Source organism: Onychostruthus taczanowskii, unplaced genomic scaffold (genome assembly GCF_017590055.1).
Source record: "Onychostruthus taczanowskii isolate IOZ18803 unplaced genomic scaffold, ASM1759005v1 scaffold90, whole genome shotgun sequence".
Taxonomy (NCBI): domain Eukaryota; kingdom Metazoa; phylum Chordata; class Aves; order Passeriformes; family Passeridae; genus Onychostruthus; species Onychostruthus taczanowskii.
In genome coordinates, this window is record NW_024506994.1 from 3,754,532 (window position 1) to 3,782,388 (window position 27,857).

At 43.5% G+C, this 27,857-nt stretch overlaps 1 protein-coding gene across 9 annotated transcripts in view; it reads right to left on the reverse strand.

Moving 5' to 3' along the window:
* The window catches only part of HMBOX1 (homeobox containing 1), a 105,496-nt gene that overhangs the window by 19,701 nt on the left and 57,938 nt on the right, over window positions 1–27,857 (reverse strand). For all 9 annotated transcript variants that reach the window (XM_041426152.1, XM_041426155.1, XM_041426149.1 and 6 more), the window contains 3 exons: window positions 25,928–26,013; window positions 17,522–17,632; window positions 10,171–10,324 (listed from right to left, as the gene is read on the reverse strand). In XM_041426152.1, the coding sequence (XP_041282086.1) occupies window positions 10,171–10,324; window positions 17,522–17,632; window positions 25,928–26,013 (351 nt within the window). The remainder of the gene's footprint in view (window positions 1–10,170; window positions 10,325–17,521; window positions 17,633–25,927; window positions 26,014–27,857) is intronic.

The following is a 27,857-nucleotide window of genomic DNA, read 5'->3' on the forward strand; positions in this document are numbered from 1 at the left end:
GGAACCCCCTTTTTTTTAAACCCAAGGGAAAAAAAAAATTTCTTTTTTTTTCCCCCCCTTTTTTTTTTTTTTTTTTTTTTTTTTTTTTTTTTTTTTTTTTTGCCTACAGGATTGTGAATAGTTATCTTGGAAATAATAAGCACCAAAGACTCAAAAGATTATTTGATTTACCAACACCCATCATGCTTCGTATTTTTATACCCAGATCATCAACTCCTTTAAAAGTATTCTGAAATTGTCTTTTTTCATCTTACTCTTTAATATTATTACAAGAATTTACAGGTAGAAGAACAGGAAAGTTAAAAGATACTGAGCCAAGAAACCAGATTAAATCAATCCACAGCTCTTTACTCCAAGATTTGTGCTCCTTGCCCTGAGCCATGGTTTTTGCCATGTGCTTTCTCTTAAATGTCACTGTCACCCTCGCTCAAATCAGCTGAGTTTCCTGGGGACAATCCTTTAAGGAGGCATGACCTTAACAGTGCTGGTAGTAAAGCTCCAAAAACAAGTGAGGAATTGACAAAAAACCTAATTATTCTTAGCATTTTTGGACTTTAGTGACATATTTAATAAATCGACAAATGGGAAATTATTCATTATTTTGGAAGAGACAAATATTAGTATAATTATGAGATAGGGTAGAAAGGAAACATCTAACTAAGAAGAGGCCGAAAAATTAAATTAATGGCATTGAAGACAATCAGGGATAGTCCTCAAGTATCATCTTTGGAGCATCTTAAAAACAAAAACAATTAATGATCCTGACAGAAAGTCTGCACATGGTGATGAATCTGCCGAGACCAAAGTCAGAAGCCACATCAATACACTGAATTGAAGCACCATAAAAAGTAATAGAGAATCCTAAGGGCAAGAACTAAACAGAAATTTAACGGTGCAGCAGCCAAGGTCACCCACTTTGGGAACAACAACTTCACAGGCACAAAAAGATCATCAGCTGGGAAGATCAGTTCTTGTGAAGTCACTGTGACCAAAAGATACAATGCAACAAAAGCACCAAAAAGGCCAAGCCTGACACAGATGAGGATGCTGCTATTCCTTATCCAGAGAGAAAAGAATTATAAAAGGCACTTCTTCTATGCTGCTGACAGAGTTCCTCACAAAAACGAAGTATACAAAACAAATTAAATCTTACATGTGTTCCAAAGGAAAATCAAACAAATAAGAAAGCTGGGCTACCCTGGATCACCAAAAAAAAAAAACCCCCAAAGAATAAAAAAAATATCTAGGATGTGGTAATGACTTTTGTGGCTAAAGCCCATATGGTTCTCTGATAGAACATTTTTTCAGGTGCTCCATTTAAACATTTTTAAAGTGCTCCACAGTCTGACCAAGAGCCCATAAATACATGATGCAACAACTTAAGAGTCTGACTTTGGAATTTTCCTCTCTCACTTCTCCTGGTAATGACTCTCTTTATTACTTGTGTAAAGACCTCCCATCTGTTTCTCCATGGCAGAGAGCTTCCTTTGGCTGAGGAAGGGCTGGACTCTGCTCAGAGCTGAGCTGCAGTGAGAGTCAGCAGGAATGCTCTGCACTGTTCTGGAAAGCAGGAATGGGAAAATCCTGTTGCACTCTGGGCTGGATGGTGCTCCTGGATCCTCCTTGTTGACAGGAGCAGCAAAGCCCTGGCTGCAGCAAAGCAGAGTGACAAGGTGCCAGCCTGATCCTGAATTCCTTCTGAACGCTTCCCAGACCACTCAGGAAGTAAATTCTGTCATTCACTTCAGGAGGTTTGTTCCAGGGGTAACAATACACACGGATTGGATGAATCCTGCTGGAAGGGGAGACCCTTCCCTCAGCTTGGAGCTGTTCTGGACAGCCCAAACATTATGAACTACCACATAAAATGCAGCCTGAACTTGCCACTTCACACGGTTTGTGTGACAAGTTTGTCGTGGCTTTCCCTACCTCCTGAATCCACGTTAGAATACCTGAGAAAATAACAGTTTAGCTGATTAATACAAGCTTTTTATTCCTAATTCCTTCTGTGTCCTTTAAACAGGACAATCACAGGAAAAAACAATACCATGAAGGACTGAGGCAAATCAAGAAAGCTCGAAGAGACAGGAATCACAGCACCAGACTTATATTTTTACACTGTCCTTACAGCAGGCAGCATCTAGAGGTCTCAACATGATTGTAAAGAGCAAGAGGTTCTGTGTATGAACCCAGCACAAGCCCTTGACTCACACAAGTTGTGCCCAAGAACAACTGGCATTAACAGTTACATTAAAGTTCTGCAAGAAGAATTATTTATATTGGATACAAATAAAGCTGGTATTTTTGAAATTCACAGCAATTAACACTCCCACGACTGAACTTCATTTGCTATCTCGGGATTAAGCAAAGCACTGCACGTGGAGAAGAACAAATTTCAACTCCTCACATATATGACCAGGTCTAAATCAGTAGTAGTTCTTCAGGAAAATACTATCCCAAGATGAGACACTCTCAATCAGTACACAAAAGTGATCAGCAAAAAAAACAGATGTTAGGCTGGAGGTCAGAGAACAACAGGACTTGGATTCAGCTGCTTGTGTAAGTCGGAATATTTACCCTGGAAATATGGAAATCAGCTCTGCTTGGGTCCCCACTCACCTGCCCCAGGTCACTAGAAATTGAATGTAAGAATAGAAAAGGTCCAAAGAAGAGTGACAATTAATATTATTAGAGGCAAGGGAAGCCTTGGTGTCTGAGAAGAGATAAGAGAGTGACTGTTAAGTTCAGAGAGGAGATAAATGAGCAGCACATTGATAGCAGCACATACAGAGAATGATCCTGGATAAATGCAATGTTCTGCCTTATTCTTTCTCATGGTACTCATGCCAAAGGGACCTTTGACTTTTTAAACACATTTTAGCATATAAAATGAAACTAGGTATAATTAGTTCTCCGGAAGTACCCTGAAGACCTTAGCAGGATTTAGAAGGAATTACATATTTATGTGAATAATAAGAACGCCCAGAGCTGCAATAGCAGGATTAAAATACAGGATAGGAGATAAGAGCTTTTGTCCACAGCCACATGGCTGCTGGCCAGGTGTGAGCAGGCACAGGATGGAGAGCAGAGGTAGAAAGAATGATAAACACCACAACCATCATCACCTGGGATGAGATCCTGCTTGTCACCTTCAGGAGCAGGAGGACAGAACGCTGAGGATCTCACCTGGTGCTGGAGAAAAGCAGCAGAGTATCTGGACTAGAGGAGAATTCTCATTTCTAAAATGTGGGTTTGCTGCACCAGCCAGAGCTGTTACAGACCAGGCTGACAAAGTTGCATTTGCTAAATGTTAATTTCTGTTATTCTGACCTTGGCAGACACAAGAATTTTATCTGAGGTCTGCTGCAAGCAGCTGCCCCTCCCACAGATCATCTTTTATTATTTTTAAAAAGAGAGAGAGAGAGAACACAAGGATACAAAAAGCACCTGAGCTCTCTAGAAAGCAAAATAACTCATTAGGTGCTGGATCCTTGGAGAAAACAGAGTCTGGTGAGGCTTTGGACAGACATCCTTGCATTCTATTTTACTGCCTGCAATCTGCCAAACAACTGGGATTTGCTTACAGCTGATTAGAATAGGAAGCTTGTATATTATGCATGTCTGAGAGGGAACAGAGCTTGATCTAATGCAAAATAAGGCAGATCCTGTGTGCCAAGCAGAAAATGGCTGCTCTTGCATTTTATGAAGACACAGAGCAATGACCCTGAGCCAAACCACTTGAACCTTCACACAACCACATGATCTTGCCTGTGTATGAATGGTAAAGAGAACTTTGCTGGGTGCCTTTGCAAAGTGCCTTCGCTCAGATCTCGAAGCATTTCAGGAGCACAAACAGCAAAGACCCTAAAAAAAATCCATTCCTTGCATCTCAAAGGACTTAATGAAGTTGAATCTCCCCCAGGAAGTTGCTGACTAACAAACACCTTATGACAGGATTGAAAGAGCTGGAAAAAATATAAAGAAATCACCTGATGTTTCTCTCTGCATTAAGATCAAGTATCTCAGAACTATCCTGGCAGATTTCAGCTGATTTGCTCCTGAGAAATGTTCTGTAGCTCCTGTAGATAACCTGCTTAGTGCTGTGCCACTCCTGAAGTCAGAAGTTTTCCCTAATGCCAATATTCCTCGGTAACCCAAGAATTAGAGGCTTTTGGCACTTTTCCCTTGGCTTGACTCATCTCCCAAGCAGGTAGTGGATATTTTACAGCCGACAACAACGAGTCACCAAAAGGTTCAAGGACACCTGAGGGTCACAGGGACAGCAGAGATAATTCCCAGCCCTGCTGACCTCCCAGCAAACCCAGGAAAGACGAGCAGCATTCCCGAGCCAACCCGTGGCCATCGTTATATTGATGAGAAGCTGCTGTTCTGTTTCTAACAATGTACAGCCTAATGGAAGGGGCCAAAGGACATTACTTCCTGCTCTGCTGTCAGCTTGGAAAGGGAGAAACGCAATGAATCCCAAACTTAAATCTCCTCCAAAGCCTTGCACAGGAAACTTAGATCCCCTATGGGGCCGGTATTAAGGTTCTGCTGGAAGACATAACTAAGAGTAATGGGATGAAATTAACTAAGAAAATTTCCTAACTGAATTTCAGGAGCTAATAGAGCTCTCGTGGTCCCCAGGGAAGCCGTGGAAGCCCCGGCGCTCAGGAGAGCTGCAGTAAAAGCGCTTTCACAGTCGGAAGGATTTCTAATAAGGCACGTCAGGCCTCATCTCACTCGGGGCCAGGACCATGCCCAGGGCACTGCCTCGGGATCAGGGTGGGATGTGCCTTTTCCAGGAGGGAAATGAGGCTGAATCTCCCAGCACCGTGATGGGAATGCAGCAGTGACTGGTCCGGGCATGGAGATGACCTTCCTCAGCTTTAGAAGGGAAACAAAACCACAAATGGTTAAATCAGGCAGAGTTGGGCAGTGATGCCACAGTAATCATGGAATTACAGAATGGTTTGACTTGGAAAGGACCTTGTTACAATTCTGACACCTTTCACTGTCCCAGGCTGCTCCAAGTCCAGTCCAACCTGGCCGTAGACACTTCCAGGGATCCAGGGGCAGCCACAGCTTCTATGAGCAACCTGTACCAGGTCCTCCCCACCCTGACAGCCAAAAATTCCTTCCCAATATCCCATCTATCCCTGGGAAGCTATTCCCTGTGTCCTGTCCTTCCATTCCTTGTCCCAAGTCCCTCTCCAGCTCTCCTGGAGCCCCTTTAGGTGCTGGAAAGGGCTCTAAGCTTTGCTTACATTCTTCTCCAGGCTGGAAACCCCTAATTCTCCCAGAGGAAAGATGCTCCATCCCTCTAATCCTCATGGACCTAATGCTTTCCTGTACCTTGGAAAAATCAAAGGACCTCTCTTCCACTATCCCAGTACTACCATGTCTGTAAAGAAACCAGGAACTCATCCAACTCAAACCAAACAAAATCAGAACAAAACCAAGCAGACCAAACAACTCTACAGAATCACCATCTTTTTGTTAAACTTCCCCTTCCTGATGCTCCCAGCTGTGCAATCCTGTCCTTTGCCCCAGCACAGCCCTGGCGCAGCAAGCCAAAACAATTCAGGAAAATGCAGGGGGAAATAAAAAGGATTTATTTTTCCTGAAGCAGGGTGAATTGGCTGCTATTTCCATCAGACAAGAAACATCTCTGGCACAGCCCAGCGTGGCAGGAGCAGGGAAACTGAGGAGGAGGAATTGAGAAGGGTGGCGAGGCAGGGTAACACCTAAGGATGAGCTGGTGACAAAATGTTAATTCAGCTCAGCTACAGCACGAAATTGTACCCCCCTATCTTGGGAAATCTACACCCATTTCTCTTCTGCATAAAGCCAAGTGAAACACCTGACTCTGTTCTGCCATCTATGAAATGGGGATGATGGGGATCTATGGCATCTCAGTCTTATTTAATCTAAATACACCTTTACAAATGAATCTTCAGAAGCACAGACAAGTGTTGAAATAAAAACCCAGAGCCATAAAATCAAACCAAATAACCCTCAACCAGAAAGCGAAGTCCCTGTTCCCTAGACAAACTGAAACACATTCAACTGATGAATTATTCATTTTTGTTTAGGGCAGAATTTACAGTTATTTTAATTTAATCTTTGGATAAAGCATATACTTAAAAAACAACACTCAACTCCCCCCCTCAGTCTTTAACAACACAAATGAAAAGTGCCTTAAAATGGGTATAAAATCACTGATTCTGCTGCCAATCTTAGTTATTTTTTTGCCTGAGAAAGAAGATAAACCTCTACTCCAACATATGATTAGAAGAGAAGCATAAATCACTGGGGGGAAAAATATAAAAATAATAAAAAAAATAGACTGACAAGACAACACAGCTTCATTAAAAAAAGAGAGTGCCCTAAGGGAAATTTTCACTTCCATTCTTCTAATGAGAGGGGTTGAAAAGAAGAAGCAAAGCAGAGAAAAGAAAAAAAAAAAACACAACACAACATTATCTGTGGGACAAGACGTAACAAAAAAGAACATGAAAGTGAACCAGAAAGAGGCTTTCAAGTTTAACCTCAGGTTTGCACAGAAAGGACTCTTGCAGTCTTAGCTGTGCTCCCAAAGGAGGGCAAAGCCACACAACAACCTCGAGACACTCAAAACTCAGCATATTCCATGAGCAGGAGGCTCCAGAAGAGAACAGGTCAAGGTTGGCATCAGTAGCACTGCAGTTGTCTGAACCACACCTAGTCTGCAGTTAAATATAGAACTTTACTTTCTGGAACCACTGCTCCTCTTAACCTTCAGAACATAAATATTCAGGGAGATATCTACAGAAAAATAAAAAGTAAAGGGATAAAGAGACCTGAATCTATTGTCCAAAAAAATCTCAGACCAGGGATTAATAAACTACCCTGGGAGGATTCCAAAAAAGCAGTAAAGGTTGGAGAATTGAATTACTGAAACCACAAGCAGCATCCTGGAAGTCCAGTATAAACCAATTAGTTCATTTAATACACATACCCTGTACTCAGACCCTCAGGTACATCAGACATTTCAGGATATGGCCCTAACTCTAATCTTCATTCTATCAGGTTGGCACCAATATAATAATTAATTGAACTGGAATTTTTTGTTGAGTTAAATCTTTTTTAAAAAAGAGAAACTGCCCCCCTTCAACCCTCAGCCTTCTCGTTCAGTTCACAGATCAAATCCTGACTGGTGCTGTGCATTTTTGATTGGAGAGCCTGCTCCTAAGAAACAAATCCCTCCAAATTTTGCAATCATATGGAGATTCTTCCCTTGACGTGCTCTCAGCTGGTTTGACACATGGACTCTTAGCAACTACAATTTTTACTGACTGAATCCAAGACAAAAGCAAAAGTAGGGGGCACAATTAAGTGATGGAGCAGGTCAACACCCCCATCCTCAGCCAAAAAATGTTTATACAGCATCACAGAAGCATTTCAGAGGGAAGGAAAAGTTTTGCAGAGATTCCACTCAGGTCTGGATTCCACCCTCTTATCTTCAGGCATTAAACTAAGCCATCAAAGTTAGTTCTAATTGCAGGAGGCAGCCAGAGAGGAAGGAGCACAGAGCCCTCCTCTGAGTGCATTAATGGGATGGAATTGTCTCCTGGATCTCTGTTTCTCCTTCCTGGACAGGTATCAGCCCAAATGAACCAGCACTTTCCTGAGGTTCCCAGAGCAGCAGCTCCAAACCAGGTGCCCAAATCCTCATGTGCACCAACATCAGAGCCAGAAGCTGCAGGACACACAAACTCAGTGCACTGAAAGTTGAATTTCATTAGGGAAAACAGTCCATTAAACTGAGATGCCTCCACTTAGAGTCAAAACTTAATCCTGCAGAGGAAAATGCAAATTACCAGACAAATGGCACCTGCCCACAGGCAATGCCAAACACCATTTTAGTGGCCAAATGCTTATTCCTGACCCTGGGGCACCAGGGAAACCTGATCTGCTTGGGCCAGAGGGGTCTGGTTACCTTCATCCTGCTGCTGTTATGAGTCATATCATGGCCAAACCTGGAAAACTCCAGTGCCCTGTAAGTGAAATTAGTGATTTTCTTCCAAGGGCTCCCAGAGGAGCGTTTTTCTCCCACTCTTTCAAAATTTGTCACATAAAACAGCTCATCCTTACAGCTCAACGAGGCCTATTAAAGCACAACAGTTAAACAACCATATACCCATTCTTTATGGTGCAGCTTTATTGCCACACAACACTTTTACTGTGTTCTTGCCTCGAGTAAAACTCCTCAGATTTGCTTCCCAGTACCCCACACAAGCCTGTGAAATCCAGCACCCAAAGTGACTTAGCCAAGGGCTTGGCAAATTAATATTAAAAGCCAGGATTAAGGTAATGTGGCAGCAGCAGAATAAGGAGAAAACCCTGGCAGGAAAGACCTTACAGAGCACAAGACACAGAGAACAAAACCAAGAAGAATTTAATGAAAAATTAGATTGAGTGATTATGTATCTGCATTCACAACTGGATGATTTACAGTGCCAAGATCAACTTGGTTCTTTCAATACCCAAACCCAAATCTCACACCTCCCTAACAGATGTACTAAAACATCACAGTTTTAATTTCTAGAGTGTCCCAGCAGAGACTGGCTTGAGGAGAGAGGTGGATGAGGAAAGGGTGGCTTGCTCAGCTCTCTATCAGCAGTTTCCCCAGCACAGGAGTCTGAGGCACAATCAGGATTCAAACAGCAAATAACAGCAGGTATTTGGGTCAGACAGAAACCAGGAAGAAAACCAGCCATGCCCAAAGAGCTCTAATTCTACTCCCAAAAAGCATTTCACACACAGAGTGTTGATCAGGAGATGGTGCTGCCCTGAAGGCACACAGAGCTGTGGTGGTTCTGTCCTTCTGCACACACCATCAGGACAGTCAGACAAGCATTTCAAAGTGCTGAAGATCCTGTCCTGCCCCTTGTTCTGCCTCTGTGGAGGGGGACACTAGAAAAACACACTATCAGATCACAGGGCATTGCATTAGTTGGGTCTAACAAAGCAGAACAGATTTCAAACATTTACATTACTTCCTTTGGGGAAACATCCAGGCAAAGCCAAAAATATCAATGCCAGATAAAATATCAGTGCCAGGCCAGAATAGAGAAACAAACATTTAAGTTGCTGGTTCCAGTCCTGCAAAGACACAGAAATGTGTCTAGCCTGTGTTCCTGAGGGAGCTCAGGATTTCAGCCTTAGCTCAGGCAAATGATGCTCTCCTGCTCCTAATCAGTTCCCAAGACCCCCATGCAAACAAGAGGAAGGGGAAGCATTGAAGAAATGTTAAAAACACATCCTACAAATCGGCTGGCTGAGATCTCACTGGGGTTGCAGACCTGGGAGGAGTGTAGCACACACAGTCATCCAGTCCTTCCATGGAAAGGAGGCTCTTCAGGCTGTCAGAGGAGAAAAAACTCCTCCCAGCCTTTTAGCCCTGGACAGAAATAAGTGTTCATCCCTAAACTATATCCAAATTCCCCAGCCCTTTTCTACTGTACAACATCATCCACGAAAGAGACATTCCTGTAAGCAGAGGGAAAGGCAAAGCACACCTGGGCTCAGAGAGGAGAACTGGGAGCTCTAATGATCACCTGCCACTCTGCATATGGATTTGAAAGATCCACTTTGCTCTGTGCTGCTCCCAGCTCCTGTAAGAGGGTTCTAAGAGCCTTTTTGGACCAGGAATCTACTGCTTGTGAGGCAAAGTTCTGCATCCCAAACAATTACAGCGCTGCTGAAATGCCAGTATCTACTTTAAACCACCACGAGGCATCAGGGGGACAAATCAGGAGAGTGGAAAGGAGAAATGCAGAATGGAAAGAGCTTGCAAGACCCTCCCAAGAGAGCCTGGATCAGGAGAAGTGGAAAAGTTTCTACAAAAGCAAAGAGCTGAACACCAACACGCTCAGACTGAGCTAAGGACAAGATGTACAAAAATAAAGAGATCCTGTCCAGAGAAATGTTACAATTTTTAAAACAACACAAAAGGCAAAACAGCTCCTCCTACTCCATCATCACAAATCCAACTCTTACAGTTTTGCACGAGGCTACAACACATCCATGAAAACAGCGCTGGCGTTCACCAGAGCAGGGAAAAATCCTTTAGAACTTGGCTTTAGAGCTCCCATGTCCAAACCCCCTCAGAGAGCCACCACATACCTCTCCATAACAGCCAGGCACTCCTTTCTCCACGTGAACCGACTGCCCCGCCGTAGTCTGAAGGTCCCAGAGGTAGCTGTGACTGGGGGAGGCGTCTGTCTCCATTCTGGCTCTTCTATTGGGATGGGAGCGGGTCTCATGCTTAGTGTAGCCCCTAAGGACAATAAACACTGTGTTTCCCAGAGGGTTAAAAGTCAGGCCCATCCTCTCACTCCTGCTCGTGAGAAAAAAAAAAAAAAAGACAAGACAGGTGATGAAACCATTCAAACTGAAAAAAAAGTATGAAGTATTATCAAAAACACCCTAAAGATACACAAAGCCAGGTAGAATTCCTATTTCCCAACCTCCGAGGCAGAAGGGCATGACTATGGAAATCCAAGAAGCTGATGGGTACTTAGGAAAATCTGTCTTGTCTTCATCAAGAGGAAAAGGATCACACAGAAAGGGTGAGCTGTGCCCCAGCTGGGATTCATTTAGGTTGTGCTGCCACCTGAACTGTCACAAAGTAGGAAACAGCAGTTTCTGTTTAATTATACAGCAGCTTCCGGAAGCAAAATGGAAATTTATACCAAAGGTATATTTCAGTGTGTCTGAAGAGCTGAGGAAGTACCTGAAGCAGCTCCACCAACAGAAACACACCCTGTGGCCTGGGCAAATGTGGGCTCACGAGTGCCAGAGTGCCTGAAAAAGTCACTGAAAGCAAATTAACATCACAACTTTCCTCTCCTGCTCCCCTTCTGTGGATGTATTTCTCCTTTCCCTGAGTCTGAGCTGGAAAGCATCAGGCACGAGACAGGATTTGGCAAGATGCCTTCAGGAAAGGCCCCTTTGAAACTTACCCCTGATCCTTTCCACAACAGCCTCTCAGCTAATAAATCAAGATAAATCAAGACACTCTGGGAGATCGATCTGTCCTATATCCCTTGGTGAGGATGGGAACCTGGGATAGGACACAAGGACAGAAACCAGGGTATGTTCTGGAGGACAGCTTTGTGCTCAGTGACTTCCCCTGCAGGGAAGAGAGAGCTGCTCTAATGTGGAAAAAGAAAAAAAAATAAAAAAGAAAACAAAAGTTGTATGAAAAGATAAATCACCACCTATATCCCATAAGCATCCTGAGCTCCAGTGGAATTCCTGCACTGAGCCAGCCTGGGCAGACCCAGGAGAAGCAGCAGCACTGCTCACAGGGCTGGGCACACTCAAGAGCAGGGCTGTGACAGCAAACCCCTCTGGGTGCTCAGGCTCACTCAGAATGGCTGGGATTTAATCATCAAACCACACAGTGTTAGTGCAACAACACTGCTCCTCTAATACACAAGGAGTGGAAGGGTCAAGAGAACCCAAGAGTTTAACCAGTAAACAAATTCCTACAGCTAAAAAGCAAGAAATGAGCTGTTTAGGCACTTGGCCGTGTTCCTTTCTAGAAATGCACACAGAGTCTTTCCATTCCTGCCAGGGGCTTGCATCTGTGTTAGGTACTGGAGCCCAAAATAATTTACAAATGCTCCCCAGGAGGAGTCAGTAGGAAGTGAAGCCCACAATCTCTGCCTTGCACACACAAGGCACGGTGCCTCTCCCTAATTCCCAGCTAACGAGCCTACACAGATTACTTGGTTCCATTGAAACATGAAATATTTCTTATAGTGCCAATTTACTGGGAGGCCATTTCAAGGAGAGCTCCTTATCTAGTCTTTCTGCTACTTGCACAGTTTAGGGGGCTGGGTGGCTATTAAGTTGCCAGGCTTTAAATACACTTCAAAAACTTTAAAAAAAAAATTAAAAATGAAAATTTTAAAAAGAGACAGAGGAGAACAGGAAAAGAAATTAGCTTTCCCTGTATTGTGTTAGCAATATACTTTCCCTACCTGAAGATTTGATTTCACAGGGAAAGGACAGGAGTATCAGTGATCCCTCACATCAAGCCAAGAGATGCAGAATCCTTCTATTAAATTTGCTTGAGATTTTTCAGACAAAGGTAGGGAAAAAAATCTGCATTGAAAGCATAAATTTTCTGCTGCTGCTACAGGTATGTTCACGTACTGAATATAATACACTTTTTTTTGTTTTAGTAGCCTTCCTAGATCAATTTAGCCATTTCTCTTTTCTATGGGGTAACATCAATATCAGCAGCAGATAAGAGAGGAATATGCTGAGAATTACAAGCAAGTACCCCCACACAGCAAGAGAGGAGGACCTGAATGCATAAAGAGGCCCAAAACGGGCTTGGATGAATGTATGGAAAAAAGGGAACACGGGATGGTCTGAGCCCCTTGCAGCAGAGCCTAAAGGGGCTCCAGGAGAGCTGGAGAGGGACTTGGGACAGGGGATGGAGGGACAGGACACAGGGAATGGCTTCCACTGCCAGAGGGCAGGGATGGATGGGACTTGGGAAGGAATTCCTGGCTGTGAGGGCGGTGAGGCCCTGGCACAGGGTGTACAGAGAAGCTGTGGCTGCCCCTGGATCCCTCAGAGAATCCAAGGCCAGGCTGGACAGGCTGTGGAGCAGCCTGGGATAATGGAAAGTGTCCCTGCCCACAGCAGGGGTGTGGAATGAGATGACTTTGAACCCAAAGTTATCATTTATGATATGCACATTTGATAAGGAACCTATGGAGCTTTTCCTCATCCTCCTCTCTTCAGCGAGCTCCCGTTTATTCTGCTGTTACAACATTCCATCACAACATTCTCGCCACCCAGCTCCACTTCTTTATAACTTAGCAAGTTACACCCCAGTCACCAGTTGAGATTCTTTTTTTAAACCCCTCAAACAGCTTTTAAGGAGAAGTGAAACTTGTCTCCTGAGCAGACAGAGTGGAGAAGACGCAGTACAAGGTTTTCAGTGTATGCATCAAACGGCAAGACACCTCTGAGGGGTGCAGAGGTGAACCGCCTGGGAAGAGCTCCTTTCACACACAGAAATGAAAGGAGACAGCTCTCACTCCCTGCCAGTGCTCAGCACCTTTTCCTACAGCACTGGCTTTTCTCTGTGAATTTTTTGTGTGACTGAGGATGCTGCTGGCGGGTCTGGGGGAGAGGAGGCAGGGGAGGTGCTCTCCAATTGGAATGCAGCTCTCTGCACGCTCAAAATTCCTCCTGGCCAAGGCCTGCACATCCCAGACTCCATCCTGAAGGAAGGGAGCTGCTCTAAGAGCATCCCATGCACTCCCTGCTCCCCATCCCTGGGCTCAGGCAGGCCCTGCCATGGAATGGTCAGAGAGCCTCAGGCATCTCCCAGCTCCAAGAAACCATTTCCTGGCAAGTTTTCATTTGCAGCAAGTACCTGCTGTACATTACCCTGATAAGAACAGATGCCTCACTGTATTTTTAGCCAGGCTGACCCCAGATCACACAATAAACACCTCTTGGTCAGAGTAAGCCATGCTGGATTGAAATCAGCAGCAGCACAAGGTTCCCTACAGAGCCCAGGGAAGGGAGGAGAAGGAGCAGAGCAGGGACTTTGCTCTGCAGCTCTGTGGAACAGCACATCACCAACCATCCCTCCCCAGTGCAAACCTCGTGGGACAGCCAGCCTCTGATTTTGGACTGGCTTTTCTTTCATAGCTAAACAAGAACCACTATGAAAATAACAAAAGAGATGCTACATCCTGATAATAACTCCTTTTCATTTTCTCTTTTGTTCAAGGAAGAAGTGCCCATGGTTCTCTCCAAGGTGACCACAGCTGCCTTCCTATTAGAGAAGAGTGGCAGAAATAAATACCCAGCCTAAATGGAAGCAGTGTGTATCCATCTGTAACTTTAACATATCATTTCGAGGTGCCAGCTTCAGTTTGCACTACACAGAGGCAAGAGACAAGCTTAAGGTTACTCCATCACAAACTTCCCACATTGCCCAACACCCAGTGCCAGGGAAACTAATCAGGCTAACAACTACCAATCTAGAAAAAAAATTATTTAAAACCTATGGGCTCTGAAAAAATAGTGAGAACAGTGCAGGACACTACTGGCTTCTGAAATATATAAAATTTATCTATTGCCAGAATGTTCTCAGTCCTCCACAAAACACAGGATGGACAAGTGGTGCCTGTGTGAAAATAAAGCTCCACCTAAATGAAAAGCATCCCTATTAATCGGAATAAAGACCTTTTAAACATCAGTATTTAGCATTTACTTCTTCCCTCCAACAAAAGAAAAAACTGCCTTTCACCCCAACTGGCAACTCCTTCCAGAAAAATTTACAGTCAGTAGCACGTTGGAATTCACAGCATTGCCATTAACTCTGACATCACTCCTACCAAGAAAACATTGATTAAGACATTTTTTTGAGCAAGATTATTGCATAGAGTGGGACAAGTGGGTGTTTTTCTCCTGTTCCATGAGACTCCAAGTCTCCTTTGCAACATTCCAGTCTGGTGCTGTCTGAACACCCACCACCAAGGACAGGAGAAATGCAGAAACTGCCCATGCAAACCAGCAGTCAAACCAAGGCAAATAACAAACAGCACATTCAAGAGCTCAAAGCCAGCTGGAAAAGAATGGAAGGGATGGAATTGCTGAATCTTGTCCATATAGGACCAGCATCTGAACAGCAGCAAGGCTAAGGCTCCCCAGCACCAAGTTTTGGTTGGCAGATGCAGCACTGCCTCTGGATGATAGAAATAAAATTTCTTTTTATATATTTGTAAGTCATAATTAGCTTATATAAGCACAGTAAAAGACAGGTCCTGCTGTGAGGAGCTGAAGGCAAGGCAGGGATGTCACCCACAGGGAAAGGTCTCACCTGTATCCAGGAGATGGGAAAGGGAGACAAAAGGTTAATTCTACAAGTTGCACAGAAAAACTGGCAGAATCAAGGGAAAGTCTGCCAAGAGATCTCCAGTTCTTTCCACACAAAATATTCCCCCTTCACAGTTTAGGAATTGATTACATCTGCTGTCCTAGTCCTTCAAAACTGTTTCAGTTCTAGGTTTTCTTTCCTTTACTACACAAACTCAGTCCAAAAAATGGATTTACTCTGAAGATCCACTTTTTCAAGATAAAGAATTACAGAAACTGAGTAACTAACAGTTCCCAAAAGCCTCACTTTGCCCTCTGATAACTCAAACCTGCAGGTCCCTCTGCACACAGACCTGACTTTCTCTCAAAGGACTGAGATTTCCCTCCCAGAAGGTGGAACTGGAAAAGATGGGATGTATGAGAACAGAAAGCCAGATGCCACCTTTTAGTAAGTGAGCAACTAGACAAAAAACCATGGCAGTCACTTCATCTCCCAAGTTTCTTCCAAGGAGGACAATCTTTCATACCCTACAGAGAGTGTGGTGATGGCATCAATTTTTTGGGAACATGGGAGGAAGCTCCACTGATTTCCTCATTTTCTGGCTCTAAGGAGGACACCAAACCTGCTACTCTGTCTACTAATCACAGGATACTCTAAGTAGTTGCCAAAACTCCAGCTCCAGATTGGTTTTGTAACAGTGATTTACATCCAGGATTCCCTGGACAAGGTTGGTACCTCCCTTTACACACTTGCTCATTCCCATGCTAATTATTCTTGGCTACCTGGGCTGACTTGCAATATAATAGATGGCAATAACTCAAATCAGTGTTATATTATCCTCCAATGAATAAATAAATACAAACCCATTTTCCTCAGGTAGGTTTTCCCAACAGCAACAGGAAAACTGAAGGTTCCTCCCTCTACCTCAGCCTCTAAAAAGAAACCAAGGGCTGTCTGGTTCTAAAAGGAATTTAAGTGCATCCAAATAGTCCCTTGGCTTAAGCAGAGGAAACAATTTGCCTTTTACACTCCTTGAAAATGCTGTTTAAGATCTCTTATTGGGGAAAAGGTTACACTCAAACAAGCACTCTTCAAGGAGTTTTTCCATGCCTAAAGCAAACCAGAGCTAACATTGATTCATTTCAATTTCAGCCATAACCTCCAGTGTGGAAAGTCTTCCTTCCTTAGACACCTCTCAAGAGCAAAAGGACAAAGAAGATGTGAGCTCATGGATATGGGGGAAAAAGAAGGTAAAGAGGAAGAAGTAAAGATTTTAGAGCTAAGTTGAACAAGGGTTCTGTTATTAGCACAAAAAAACCTATTTCCTAAACAGCTTCATGTGATACTGCAAATAAAGGATGCAAGGCTGGGAAAAACCCACACAACAGGTTTCATGTGGAGAGGGTTTTGGTGGTTTTTGCACATTTCAAAAACTCTCAAGTTTTCTCCACTACTTTGGAGGCAACACCTTTCTTCAAAGGGAAAGGTCAGGGAGTTACTTTGCAGGGTAAAACCTGAGCCTTTCCAAGCAGCTGGTACTGGATGGTTGTACCCAGGAATTCTGCGGATCCTCAGTATCACAATTCCAGCCAGTGCAAAAATCAAGGCTTCTTGGCACTTTTGCTCTTTAAAACAACTTTAAGAAAAAGAAGCCTCAACATGCTTAACAGAAAAAACAGGCTTAGCTGTCCTTCTGAACCCACCCAACTTAAATCTGAATTATCCTCAGGCCAACTGCTGGCTGAAGCCTCTTGATTTTCAGTTTACACACAAAGCAGAAGTTTTCAGGCTCTGATTCCCTTGGAATTTTTCTTAATAGAATTCTGGACATTGAAGCCAAGTTCATATTAGAGAGCCTGAGTTTTAAATTCCTTAAAACAATTACACAGTTAATTTAATCAAGCCAATGTTTAAAGGAAATTAAACATAAATATTTTGATCTTTACAATAAAACTGTTAAAAGGGAAAAATGAGAACTACGGTCAAACAAAATCTATGGAGGAGAACAATACAAGGAAATTAATTCAACTGTGATTTTGAAGATTGCTGGTTAGTTAAAGATAATGAGGAACTTTACTTCTCTTTTTGTATTCAAGATCTATTTTGAGATTTGGAGAAGCAGGTGGGATTTGAAAGACACATCTCCAGCTTATCACTGTAAGTATCAACACCCAATCCATGAGTTTGAGATCCAAACCAAAACCCTCTGAAGATCCTCTCTGACAAAATGTATGGGGTTTTTTGCTGAAACTTTATATTATGCAGCCATTATGAATGGTTTCTATTTGTTCACTCTGAAGAGCCTCAGCTTGTATTTCACATTAACTGATTACAACTTCACTGGCTGCTTCTGATTCCCAGATTTAGCAAGTGGTGGGAGGGCAGAGCAGGTATCTGTGGCTGAGGAACTGGACAGACAGCTCTGGATGAGGCAGCTCTGCATCATTTTTTGTAAAGCAAAAAGCAGATTTCTTCCCACCCTCCTAAAAATTAACCTGGTCAGAGGGAGAATCTCTGGAGTACCCCAGACCAAGAAGTGAATTATCAGTGCTAACAAACAAAAGGCTTCCATTCTGTAAATAAACAGCAGGAGATGTTTAGGCTGCATTTGTTTACCAGGATTTGTCTTCTCAAGCTGGTACCATCTGTAAAATGCCCTTTTCTTCTGTTCACTCAGGTCTGACCCCTGCTGCAACAGCCAATGGGAGATCCGGCTCTGACTGATACCTGTGAAAAACCAGAACAGAACAAAAAAAAGAGAGAAAGAGAAAAGTTCAACAAAAAAAGAAAGAAAGAGAAAAGTTCTTCTTTACCAAACATTTTTAAGTGGTTTGTCTACTGATAAAAGGTGGTGTCTTACAAAGCCCAGGACTTTGTGATGCTTCAATCCCGTAAAAAGCAGAGTTGAAGCTTCCCTGCTCTGTCCCAAACTGCCCAAATTTCTCCCTGGGGTTATGTTCAACCTTACTCAAGGAACACCCTGGAATCTCCATAATCAACCCCAAAGCAAAGAGGGAAAAACTGGGAAGCCAAAGCTGTCACAGACTTGAATTGTCCACACCTTCCCTGACTCCTGAACTTCATCTGTGAAATGGGAACAGGTCCCTTACCCACTATTACATACAAATAATGATTGTTAGGAAATCCTTATCATTCAATGCTTGAATAAGAACGGAGATAAACACAGAAAACAGTTTATGTGATATAGATCACATCAGTTCAGAAATGGAGCAAACTGCCAGCAAGCTGCTGTAACAACAGCCAGAAAACAACCCAGAAAGAGCAGCTGTCTGTCAGCAAAGCAGGAGCCAAGCTCGAGGTACCCAGGCAGGATCGGGGACAAAACACTGCAGTTTTTAAAGCAAGATTTCTAAGAAAACTGTAGGAAGGGGGACAAAATTCCTAGAAGTTAATACAGTTATTTCCAAAGCAGGGAATGAAGGATCAGTGCAGGAAGGGCAAAAAATGATCAGCAGAGGAACTAAGTAAAACAAGAGGTTTATAAGGGCATTAAGAGATCAGCAATAGGTTCACCTGAAAATGTAAAAATGCAGAGTTTGCTGAGTAACTGAAGCACTACTTCAGAACTCCCTGTGCTTTCCACAAGACCCTTCAGCTATCAGAACAGGTTAACAACATCCAAACTCTCCTGAGAAGTGAAGTTTTAGGAGGTGCTCCAAGTACCAATATACTGCCAACACCACCTGTGCCACCACCTGCTTGGTGATATCACCCGGGCAGGTAGAGGCTGGTTTGCACACAGAACCCGAAGTACCTCCCCCCTCTAGAGATGCATCAAGGTTTTATAAGCTCTCATAATCATATTTAACTCATTAAAAACAGCCCCCTGTAGTTTTACCACTTCTAAAGTGGGGGTTTATTATGCTTTTTTTGGTGTGTTGAAGGTAGTTAACTTCAGAATTGTCTCAACTTGACTCTCAGGTACCATATTCAGGTGGGTTTACACCAACCAGATTTTTAAAATCACTGGGTTTGTACTCTTAATTGTTCTTGCTCAAACAGAATTCTGGAGGCTATGAAGTCTTAATTGTCCTGGGGGAAAGGACGGGTGTGCTTTGTTTCAGATATAGCAGCTCACTGCTGCTCAGCAGAGCTGTGCCCAAAAAACAGACCCTGATTTTCCCAGACCCCACTCTCAGAGACTGCCTTGCCCTCAACTGACAGAGTTCAGGAACAGCTGGGGCAGCCAAGAGCTGCCTACCCCCAGGGCCCACAGTGGGATCTAAAACTGAGTTTATACTACCGGGGAAGTGGAATTATTCAACCAAACACAGCCCTCAGACTCTGCCAAGTTTACATCAAGTGGAAGCACACAAGTTAATACCAGAAGAAGGCAGTGTAAGTTGATAACACTCTCTGGCCCAAAACAAGGCTCCAGCCTAGCTGAAATCCTGCCATCTGCATATGCCTGATCACCAGTGCAAAAATGCGCAGCTCTTGACCTATTATGATTTATAAAAGCCATTTCTTGTCCTGGGCTGTGGGACACAAAGGTTTGTGTCTCACTGCTTTTGGCTGCCCTGCTCCCATTAATTAATCACAGTTCCAGTCATTTACTTGTTTACTATGGTCCACTTACACTTATTGCAGTGAATTAGGGTGTGTTGAGTGTCTGGATAACAACCTAAGATACAAACACAAAGCACTGGTAGATAAAAATTATAAATAGAGATTAAATGTCTGCCATGAGTGGAAAATCTGAATCCTGCTCAAGAGGCCGCCTGACACTGTCACACGTGGCACAGATGTCACCACTCCAGACAATGTGCTCAAGGGCAAGGCACAGCAGCAGGAGCCAAAAAACTCAAGCAGGGTCTTGCCATGTCCACTTTCATGGAATCACAGAAAAATCTGAGCTGGAAAGACCTTTAAAGGTCATCTAGTCCAACACCCCCTGCAATGAGCTGGGACATCTTCAACTGGATCACATTGTTCAGAGCCCTGTCCAACCTGACCTTGAATGTTTCCAGGGATGGGGCAGACACCAAATTCCTGACCAACCTGTGCCATTTTCATTGTAAAAAGCTTCTTTCCATCATTCTTTCCAGATGATGCACTGCCCCAATATCCTGAACTGCATCAAAGTTCTCCCAAACAGAGCTGGATCTGTGCTGGAATCCTTTTGTGGCTGTCATTTAGCCACAGCAGTTGAGCCTCTGACCTACTGTGAGCCCTCACAGCTCATAAAGCTGCTTCTGTAAAATGTTTTTAAGGCATAAAATTGACCTCAGCAAGGTTTAGAGGCCCCAAAACTATCCCAACAGCTTGACCAACCCAAGGTCACATGCAAAGTCTTTCAGAAGAACTCATCCAGGATCTCCCAGATCCCAGGGCTGTGGGATCTAAACCCATCCTTAACTCCTTTCACTGAAAAAAAAACAAATCCCCCAAGTTGTCATGTCAGAGTTTCTTGCATCTCAAGTGGGTTTCAGACAGTTGACTCACAGGACAGTGACCACCAGGACCCTCCTACCACATTGTCTCTAATCACACTCTGATTCAGGGAATTTCACTGGCAGGAAAAAAGAAATCATCCCACTGCCAGAAGCAACTGATGAAATAACTTTTCTGGAGTAGTGAAAACCCAGCTGTGCTGAGGAAATTCACCCTCCAAGTGAAGCAGGGACCTCAAGGAGGGCTGTGGTGCTCTGGACTCAGCCTCAGCAGGGCCAGGAACACAGCTGGTTATGGACACCAGCAGTTTTCTCACAGAAAATACTGAAGGAAAGTGGTATCCACAAAAGACTACTGCAGATGCTGACTGCTTGTGTCACACTCACTCCTTCCCACAGCAGGTCACACTTCCCAGTGATAAACAAACCAGTCTGTGCTCACTCCCCAGGCCAGCCCTGCTGTCCCCTACACAACTGATTAAAGGAGAGTTTCCCCTCCAAAACCATAAAATAAATGGCAAAATACATCATCAAGAGAAGGCCACTGCTATGTGCAGTTCAAATCTGCTCATAACCCTCAACTCTGCTATTCACCAAGTCTTTGGGAACTGGTTTTCACCTTCACTGATAGATTTGCTCAGCAGCTCTGCTTTGCATTTCTTTAATGTTTCTTTCAGGAGAGGTTTTCAGAAGCACCTGGAATACATCAGAGCTGGAGAAGAAAGTTAACTGACTGTGTTTTAATTCTTCACTTTGTAAGCAAAGTCCCAGATTCAGAGAACAAGTGCTTGCAAAGGACATCTATCAATTTAGGAGATTAGCAAAGCTTGTTTACAGAAAACCTGCAAAGATCAAAATCATAAAAAACACAAACCCCTGTGTTGTCATGAGTATTTAAAAAAAAACAGGAAGGAAAACGTTTCTCAAAATGCAGTTTCATGCCATTTGAGATGATCAATAATTCAGGAATTTTCTGAATTCTCTCCACAGTGGAACTAGTTAAGTTTCCCTGTGTATTGGCATTTGCTCAGCATCCCTGTGTGTGGGTTCCAAACCTGTGGGGATTTTATTTGTTCCAGCAGTGTTCCAAGGCTGCCCTCCACTGCACGTGTGTTTAGCATAATCTAAAGCCAAGTCCTGGAGATCTCCTATCAATTAAGGCAGAGAGACAGGAGGACAGGGCTAGGTTGTACAAGCAGAATAATTGGGAAGGGTACCAGAAATGCACCCTGGAAAGCTCTCTGTTTTAAAAACAATCCAAAAAATGACATCTGCATTTTACTCTTGATGGGTTTGGTTTTGTTTTTTTTTTTTTAATGGTGGTTTGGTTTTTACGTTTTTAAGAATTGAAAAAACTGAACTGAAATTTCTGCTCAGTAACTTCAGGAAAATAAGGGTGTTTTTTTTATTCCTTCACTCCCTATGTGTAAAAAACAGGAAAGGTAATATTTCCAAACCTTGCAGAGGCATCATCCATCAAACCACTTTAGCCCATCTGCAGAGGGCTCATCCCTGTGCTCTCCTCCCTCTCTCCTTTACTGTAGAACAGAAAGACATCAGCTCCTGAAAATATTTCTCCACCCTCCATCTAGCTTTGGAAGCTCAGACAGCATCTCTGAGAGAAGTTCACATTTCTCTCTTCATCCTCTGCCTCCTGACCATAACCTGGTGGCCAAGTACAATTCTTGTGGCAATTTAAGCAAATTCCAACACAAGACTTCAAATTCTATTTGATAAAAATTTGGCAGCTCACTTGCCCCACGTGGGGCAGAACCCCCAGCCCTGAGCAGGCTGCAGTGATGTTAAAAGGAGCTCCAAACACCAGGAGAGGAAATTCCGCAGGAACTATTATTAGCTCCTGTTTATACTGTCATTTTTCTTATCAGTAGGAGATTATTTATACAGAGCCCAACCCAAGTGCTTCTTGTTTATCTTATTACAGACACCATTAAAAAAGTTTCTATAAAAAGCAGCTCCTGTTTTTAGGACCAGCACTAGTAAGTGTTATGCTAAGTTTTTGCTTCTTATCAATCATCCTTTATTTTCAAGTCACTTTTTAATACCCTGTTACTATTTTCCAACCTGCCCTGTCCTCTCCATACACCAGGCAGCCCCGTAGAATGTCTTCCAGGTTTAATTTTTCCTGTCAGATTCATTATCTAAATGACTTTTACAGTTTCTGGTAATTTTATAAGGATTAAGAGAGCCTCAACATTTTTCTACCGCAACAGCTGACTTTAACCCTCAGCTCTGTGTTCCTCTCTCCTGCGTCCTCCCTCTCCATCACTTGCCTCATTCTACAGCAGGAAAAACAAGAGGAAAAGCTGTTTACTGATGCAGAACTGCTCTACAGAACTATGGATTCTGTAACTGCTTTGCAAGGTTAGAATTAAGATGGAAAAAAGGAGAAATGTGTTTCTGAATGAAAGTGTAGTTTGAAGAATTAGCAAAATTAGGCAAAAAGGAGGTTTTGAGGGGTCACAGTTGCAGTAGAGGTTTCTGCATCAAGGACAGAACATAGCAAGTTACAGAATGGAGATAAATAAGGTCATAAGGACAGGGGAAACAGAGAACTGGTAGAAGTTGTAAGGAAAAGTTGCCAGCAGAGGTAGCCAAACCAAGCCACTCTCCTGGACAGAACCAGCCATAAATTTTTCACTTCTTTCTTGCCTCTTCCCAGGGCAGAAGGGATGAAGACTAAAAGCCAATTTTTCTATTTTCCTCTTGTACAAGTAACTTTTTACAGAAAATCTTTATCAGTAAGACAAAGGCTGTAAATCCTGAGGTGATGCCATTTGGGATCATACACTCTGCAAAGCCTCTGCCTATAAAAACTGTTTTTTTACTGAACCAGAAGTGGTTTCCAGACATTCCTTGGGAGTCTCTTCCCCAGCTGAAAGTGATGTTGGAGGCATCTGAAGAATACTCCAAGTCATCCAGCACTCATCAGGCTGAGACAGCTCTGGAAAGGAGAGCCCTGGGACGCTCTGCTCCGGATCTCAGTCCCGAGCTACTTCCAGTCACTCCTCACCACTCCCTGCTTTGGAGAGGAAGCTGATGTTTCTCCCTGCTAGAGCTGAGCGCACTCTTTAATCTGGTCCTTCCAAACATCTCTTTGAGATTTACCATTTCCCTCAGATAAGCCATTACTATGTACTTAGAAGTGGCATGTAAGTGCTACACATCTGCTTACACAAGGCCGGGGGTTGATTTAAAATGAATCAGCTCCCACCAAGCACAGGGAGGATGACTAAGATACAAAGATGTACTGGTTTCCCATGGATTTGGCTCAAAAACAAGATAATAACACAGTGCCTTCAGCTCAGCCCTCATTCTGTCCCACTGACACCCTGCAGTATTTCTCTGGTCCCTCTGTGAGCACACTGTGGATTTCCCTTGTGCTGCAAAGGAGGGTTGAGTGGGAAGGGTGTGAAATCCAGTCAGACATGTCTCAAGTGGATGGTTGGTGTCAATTACTCACAGGAGGAAACAATGAGAGCTCCCAAAAGCTAAATGCCAACTTAATGCCCACTGGAATCCAAGAGAACAGGCTCAGAATGGAGGGAGGGAAAGGATCAGGTGTGAAGAGATTGGTCTTGTGTTTCATACAGCTTCTTGCAGGGTATCAAACACATGCATCAAGGGTTAATTATAATTAATCAGTTAATTATAATTAGATCCATTCCTTTCACTGACACAGACTTGGATCTGGTGTGGTGATTCTGATTCAATGACCCCACAACTGGCAGTCCCATTGACCAAAAAAACCCCAAACATTGGCTCCTTTTGGAAAGACTCCTCTGGTGCAGTTTTCCTCTCTTTGTATTCCTTCTCTTGCAGGGAAAGCCAGCCTGACTTGTTGGGTGCTATACAGAGGTTAATTCAGAGATGGGTTCTTCCAGGACTATATTTAGGCAAGGAATGAACAAAAGCAGGAGAGTGACCCACTGCGTACCAAAATTTTAGAGTTCAGGTACAGTTTAAGCAACTCAACTTACACATTAATTTCTGAAGTATTATTGCTAACATCTGATAAGGCAAAAAACATGCCTTACATTTACACAAATTGTTAATCTCGTGATTTTCAGGATGAAGCTGAGACTGGGGAAGGACAAGTCATTTTACCCAGGATCACAGAAGAGTTGGATACATAGAAAGAATTCCTGGCTCTGTGGCTCAAGCACCAATTTGTGCTTGCCCACCTCAATTGCTGCCATGTCTGCAAACTCACAGCTCCCAGACAGGTGGATTCCTATGACATTTCAAATCCTGGAAATATAATAAAATAACAACTTTCCTCCTACTGCTTTGGCATTCCCAGACATCTAGGAACCTTAAAAATCATCTATTGCAAGATCTTTATCCAAGCTTGGGTTAAAAAGTTAATAAATCTTAGAGGTGTAACATGGGATTGAGCTTTCTGAATTTTATCATCAAGTCTTCATCCTAAAAGAAGGGCTGGAGTGAATCCAGAGCAGGGAGTGGAGCTGGAGTAGGGCTGGAGCACCAGGAAAGGCTGAGTGAGCTGGGAAGGGGGCTCAGCCTGGAGAAATGGAGACTCAAGGGGGACCTTGTGGCTCTGCACAACTCCCTGACAGGGAAAAAGGGACAGGATGAGAGGGAATAGCCTAAGGGCAGGTTCAGGTTGGATAGTGGGAACAATTCCTGCCTGGAAAGGGCTGTTCATCCCTGGCACAACTGCCCAGGGCAGTGCTGGAGTCCCCATCCCTGGAGGGATTTAAAAGCCATGTGGATGTGGCACTTAGGGACATGGATCAGTGGTGCCCTTGGCAGTGCTGGGGGATCAGACTCAATGGTCTCAGACGGCTCTTCCAACCAAAATGATTCCAAGGCTGTTCCAGGCAAGGCCTGTGTGCCTGGAAGGGAGAAATAACAACACCTCACCCCATGGAGGAGCAACAGGACTTTGTTACCCTCTCACTAAAGCTCTGGGAAAACACCCAGGGAGAAAGTGGCACCACTGCAGTGAGTTCACCAGTCTGGATGTGAGAGAGAAGACCCAGGGCACAGGGCACCCAAACTGCTGCTCCTTCCAGGTAACACCTGAGCTGGTCTGGTCATCCTCAACCTCCCTTCGGATTTTCATTAATTGTGACTCAAAGGATGGATAAAACTTCCAACTCTCATCCTCCAACTCCTGACTGTGGTGGTACCAGCTATAGCTGTGTCTCCTGACTATTCATATACTTTTTAATATATAAATACACATTATCTCTCTCCCTCCATACCCAGAAAAGCAGATATGCATCTACTTGCCGCACTCAACAACAATTTAAGAATTAAGGAAAACCGTTTTCATTTTAAGATAAGAACTTCAGGCTTTATTATAATGCTGTAAAATAAAATCTGCCAGCACAAGCCACAGGAAAAAAAAAAAAAAGAAAAAAAAAAAGTGATTCACTGGGGAAGTTCCATGATGTGCAGGACAATGGGTCTTAAATCAAAGGCATACATTATCATGACTAAGCTGACAGATCTGCACTGCAATGCAGAAAGCCAAGTGATATTCCAACATCTGCACCATGCTCAGACAGCAGTTCAGACACAGAGATTCCCAAAATGAGGAAAGGACTCCCCGAGCTCTTACCTGTTACCTGTGCAACAACTGCTTGGGAAATTCTCCGGTTGGCGAGGAAGGCTTTGATTTCCTCCTTTATCACACTGCTGTCCCTCCTACCAAAACAAAACAAGAACAGGACACACAAAAAGAGGGACGGACCAAAGTGCACCTGCAAGATGCAAAATGCCTTTATTTCCTTTATTTAGGGGACAAGGAGTGGGGAAGGCTGGCATTAAAACAGCCCAAATGCTTCAGTGCTGGACACTTCTTTTAACAAGTGTCACGTTTGATCAAAGCACCATAGCAGGAGAATGGATGACTCATGTCCCATATAATTCATATTAGGTGCAGCACTGCCATATGGAATGTACAAAGTTTCATTACACAGGGATGAATAAATCTCTCATACCAGCATAAAAACCTCACTCATAAAAATGAGGCAGAAAAATAAAAAATAAAGGATAGCAGGGGCTGCATGGTTAGTTGCTCAAATGAATATGCATACACCAACCTCCTCCAGCATCCCAAGGAAAAGATCCAAAATTTTGCAGCCTCTGTCCTCACACCCCTACTTTAGTCCTCTGCTTAGTCCAGAGGTTGCACTAAATGAACTGAGGTCTTTGTATGATTTTTTTGTACAAGGTCTGCACAGGTAGTTCAGAAGGGGCTAAAACTGTGCTAAAAGAAAATAAATTGGAGGTTGCACATGTACTGTGATACACAGCAAATTTCAATTGCAATAAACACATACTTTGCCCCTCCTCTTTCTCTCTCCCTTCCTGAGAAGGGCAGGCAATTACAATCAGCCTTTATTAGGCCTTATGAAACATTTCCCTTCCCCTTCTCCCCTCCTGCCCCAGCTGCATTGAAGGCAGACTCAAGCTTGCAAATATAAATGCAAAATGAATGCTGTGCTGTGGGTTCATTTTTATTTCTGTACCCAACACTCATCATCCATATGCCTGCAAACACAAGCAGTTTCAGTTTAAACAAGCACTAAAAGCATTACCTGAGACTCACTGCACAGGAACCCAAAGCTCAGCCATGGGAACTTGGCTACTCTGCTCCACTCACCCCCTTCCTGCACGATTCCATCATCCTGCAGCCGACAGCAAATGAGGCTGATCGGCTTTTCTTACTGCTCATCTCTAATCCTCTCCCCCAAAAGCCACATCTTTCCCTGAAATCTCCAAACTACTTCCAACACATTTCCATTCTGGAGCTTATGGACTCCAGTCCTCCCACAGCTACTTCAGGAATGGTGCAGTTTTGGGAGAATAAAAAGAATAAATTCCAACATTATGACCAAAATTGTTTTGAGACATTTGGCCTTTCCTCTTATTTCTTTGTGCTCTCAAAGCCCACTGACTGACTTTCATCCTCAGGAGTATAATCCCCCTCCTTTCATCTTTGCCATAATGCTGAAAAGAAAGCTGCTAAAAGTAAAGGAAGGTCAGCCCTGAAAAAAAAACCCACCCCAATGGCTCTCAGAGAACACTTCTGCTTCTTCTTTATTATTTGTATTTTCCTGCATCATTCTGCAAATCCCTGCCACCAACTATAAACAAACAGCATGCATCCTCTCCAGATCCCACTGGAAAGCACTGACCAATCCAAGTTGGATTCCCTTCTCTCCCTCTATATGGAAGGAATTACAGTGGGTGTGAGATAGTGGAGAAGGAGTCATGTGAACTGACATTTGATCAGAATCCTGAATAAAAGAGTGCTCTAACATCAATTCCAATTTTTGGCATAGCACTGGAAAAATTACTTCAACAGTCAGACTGTGGGGCACTCCCACAGGGCCAGGGGATGCCTCCACAAGGTTCTGGGATGGTGACTCTTGGAGCACTGGCAGGAACAACTGCCTGAAGCAGCTCCTGCTCTCCTGATCATCATCATCATCATCATCATCATCAAATCCTCATGGAGCAGTATGGGTTGGAAGAGACATTTC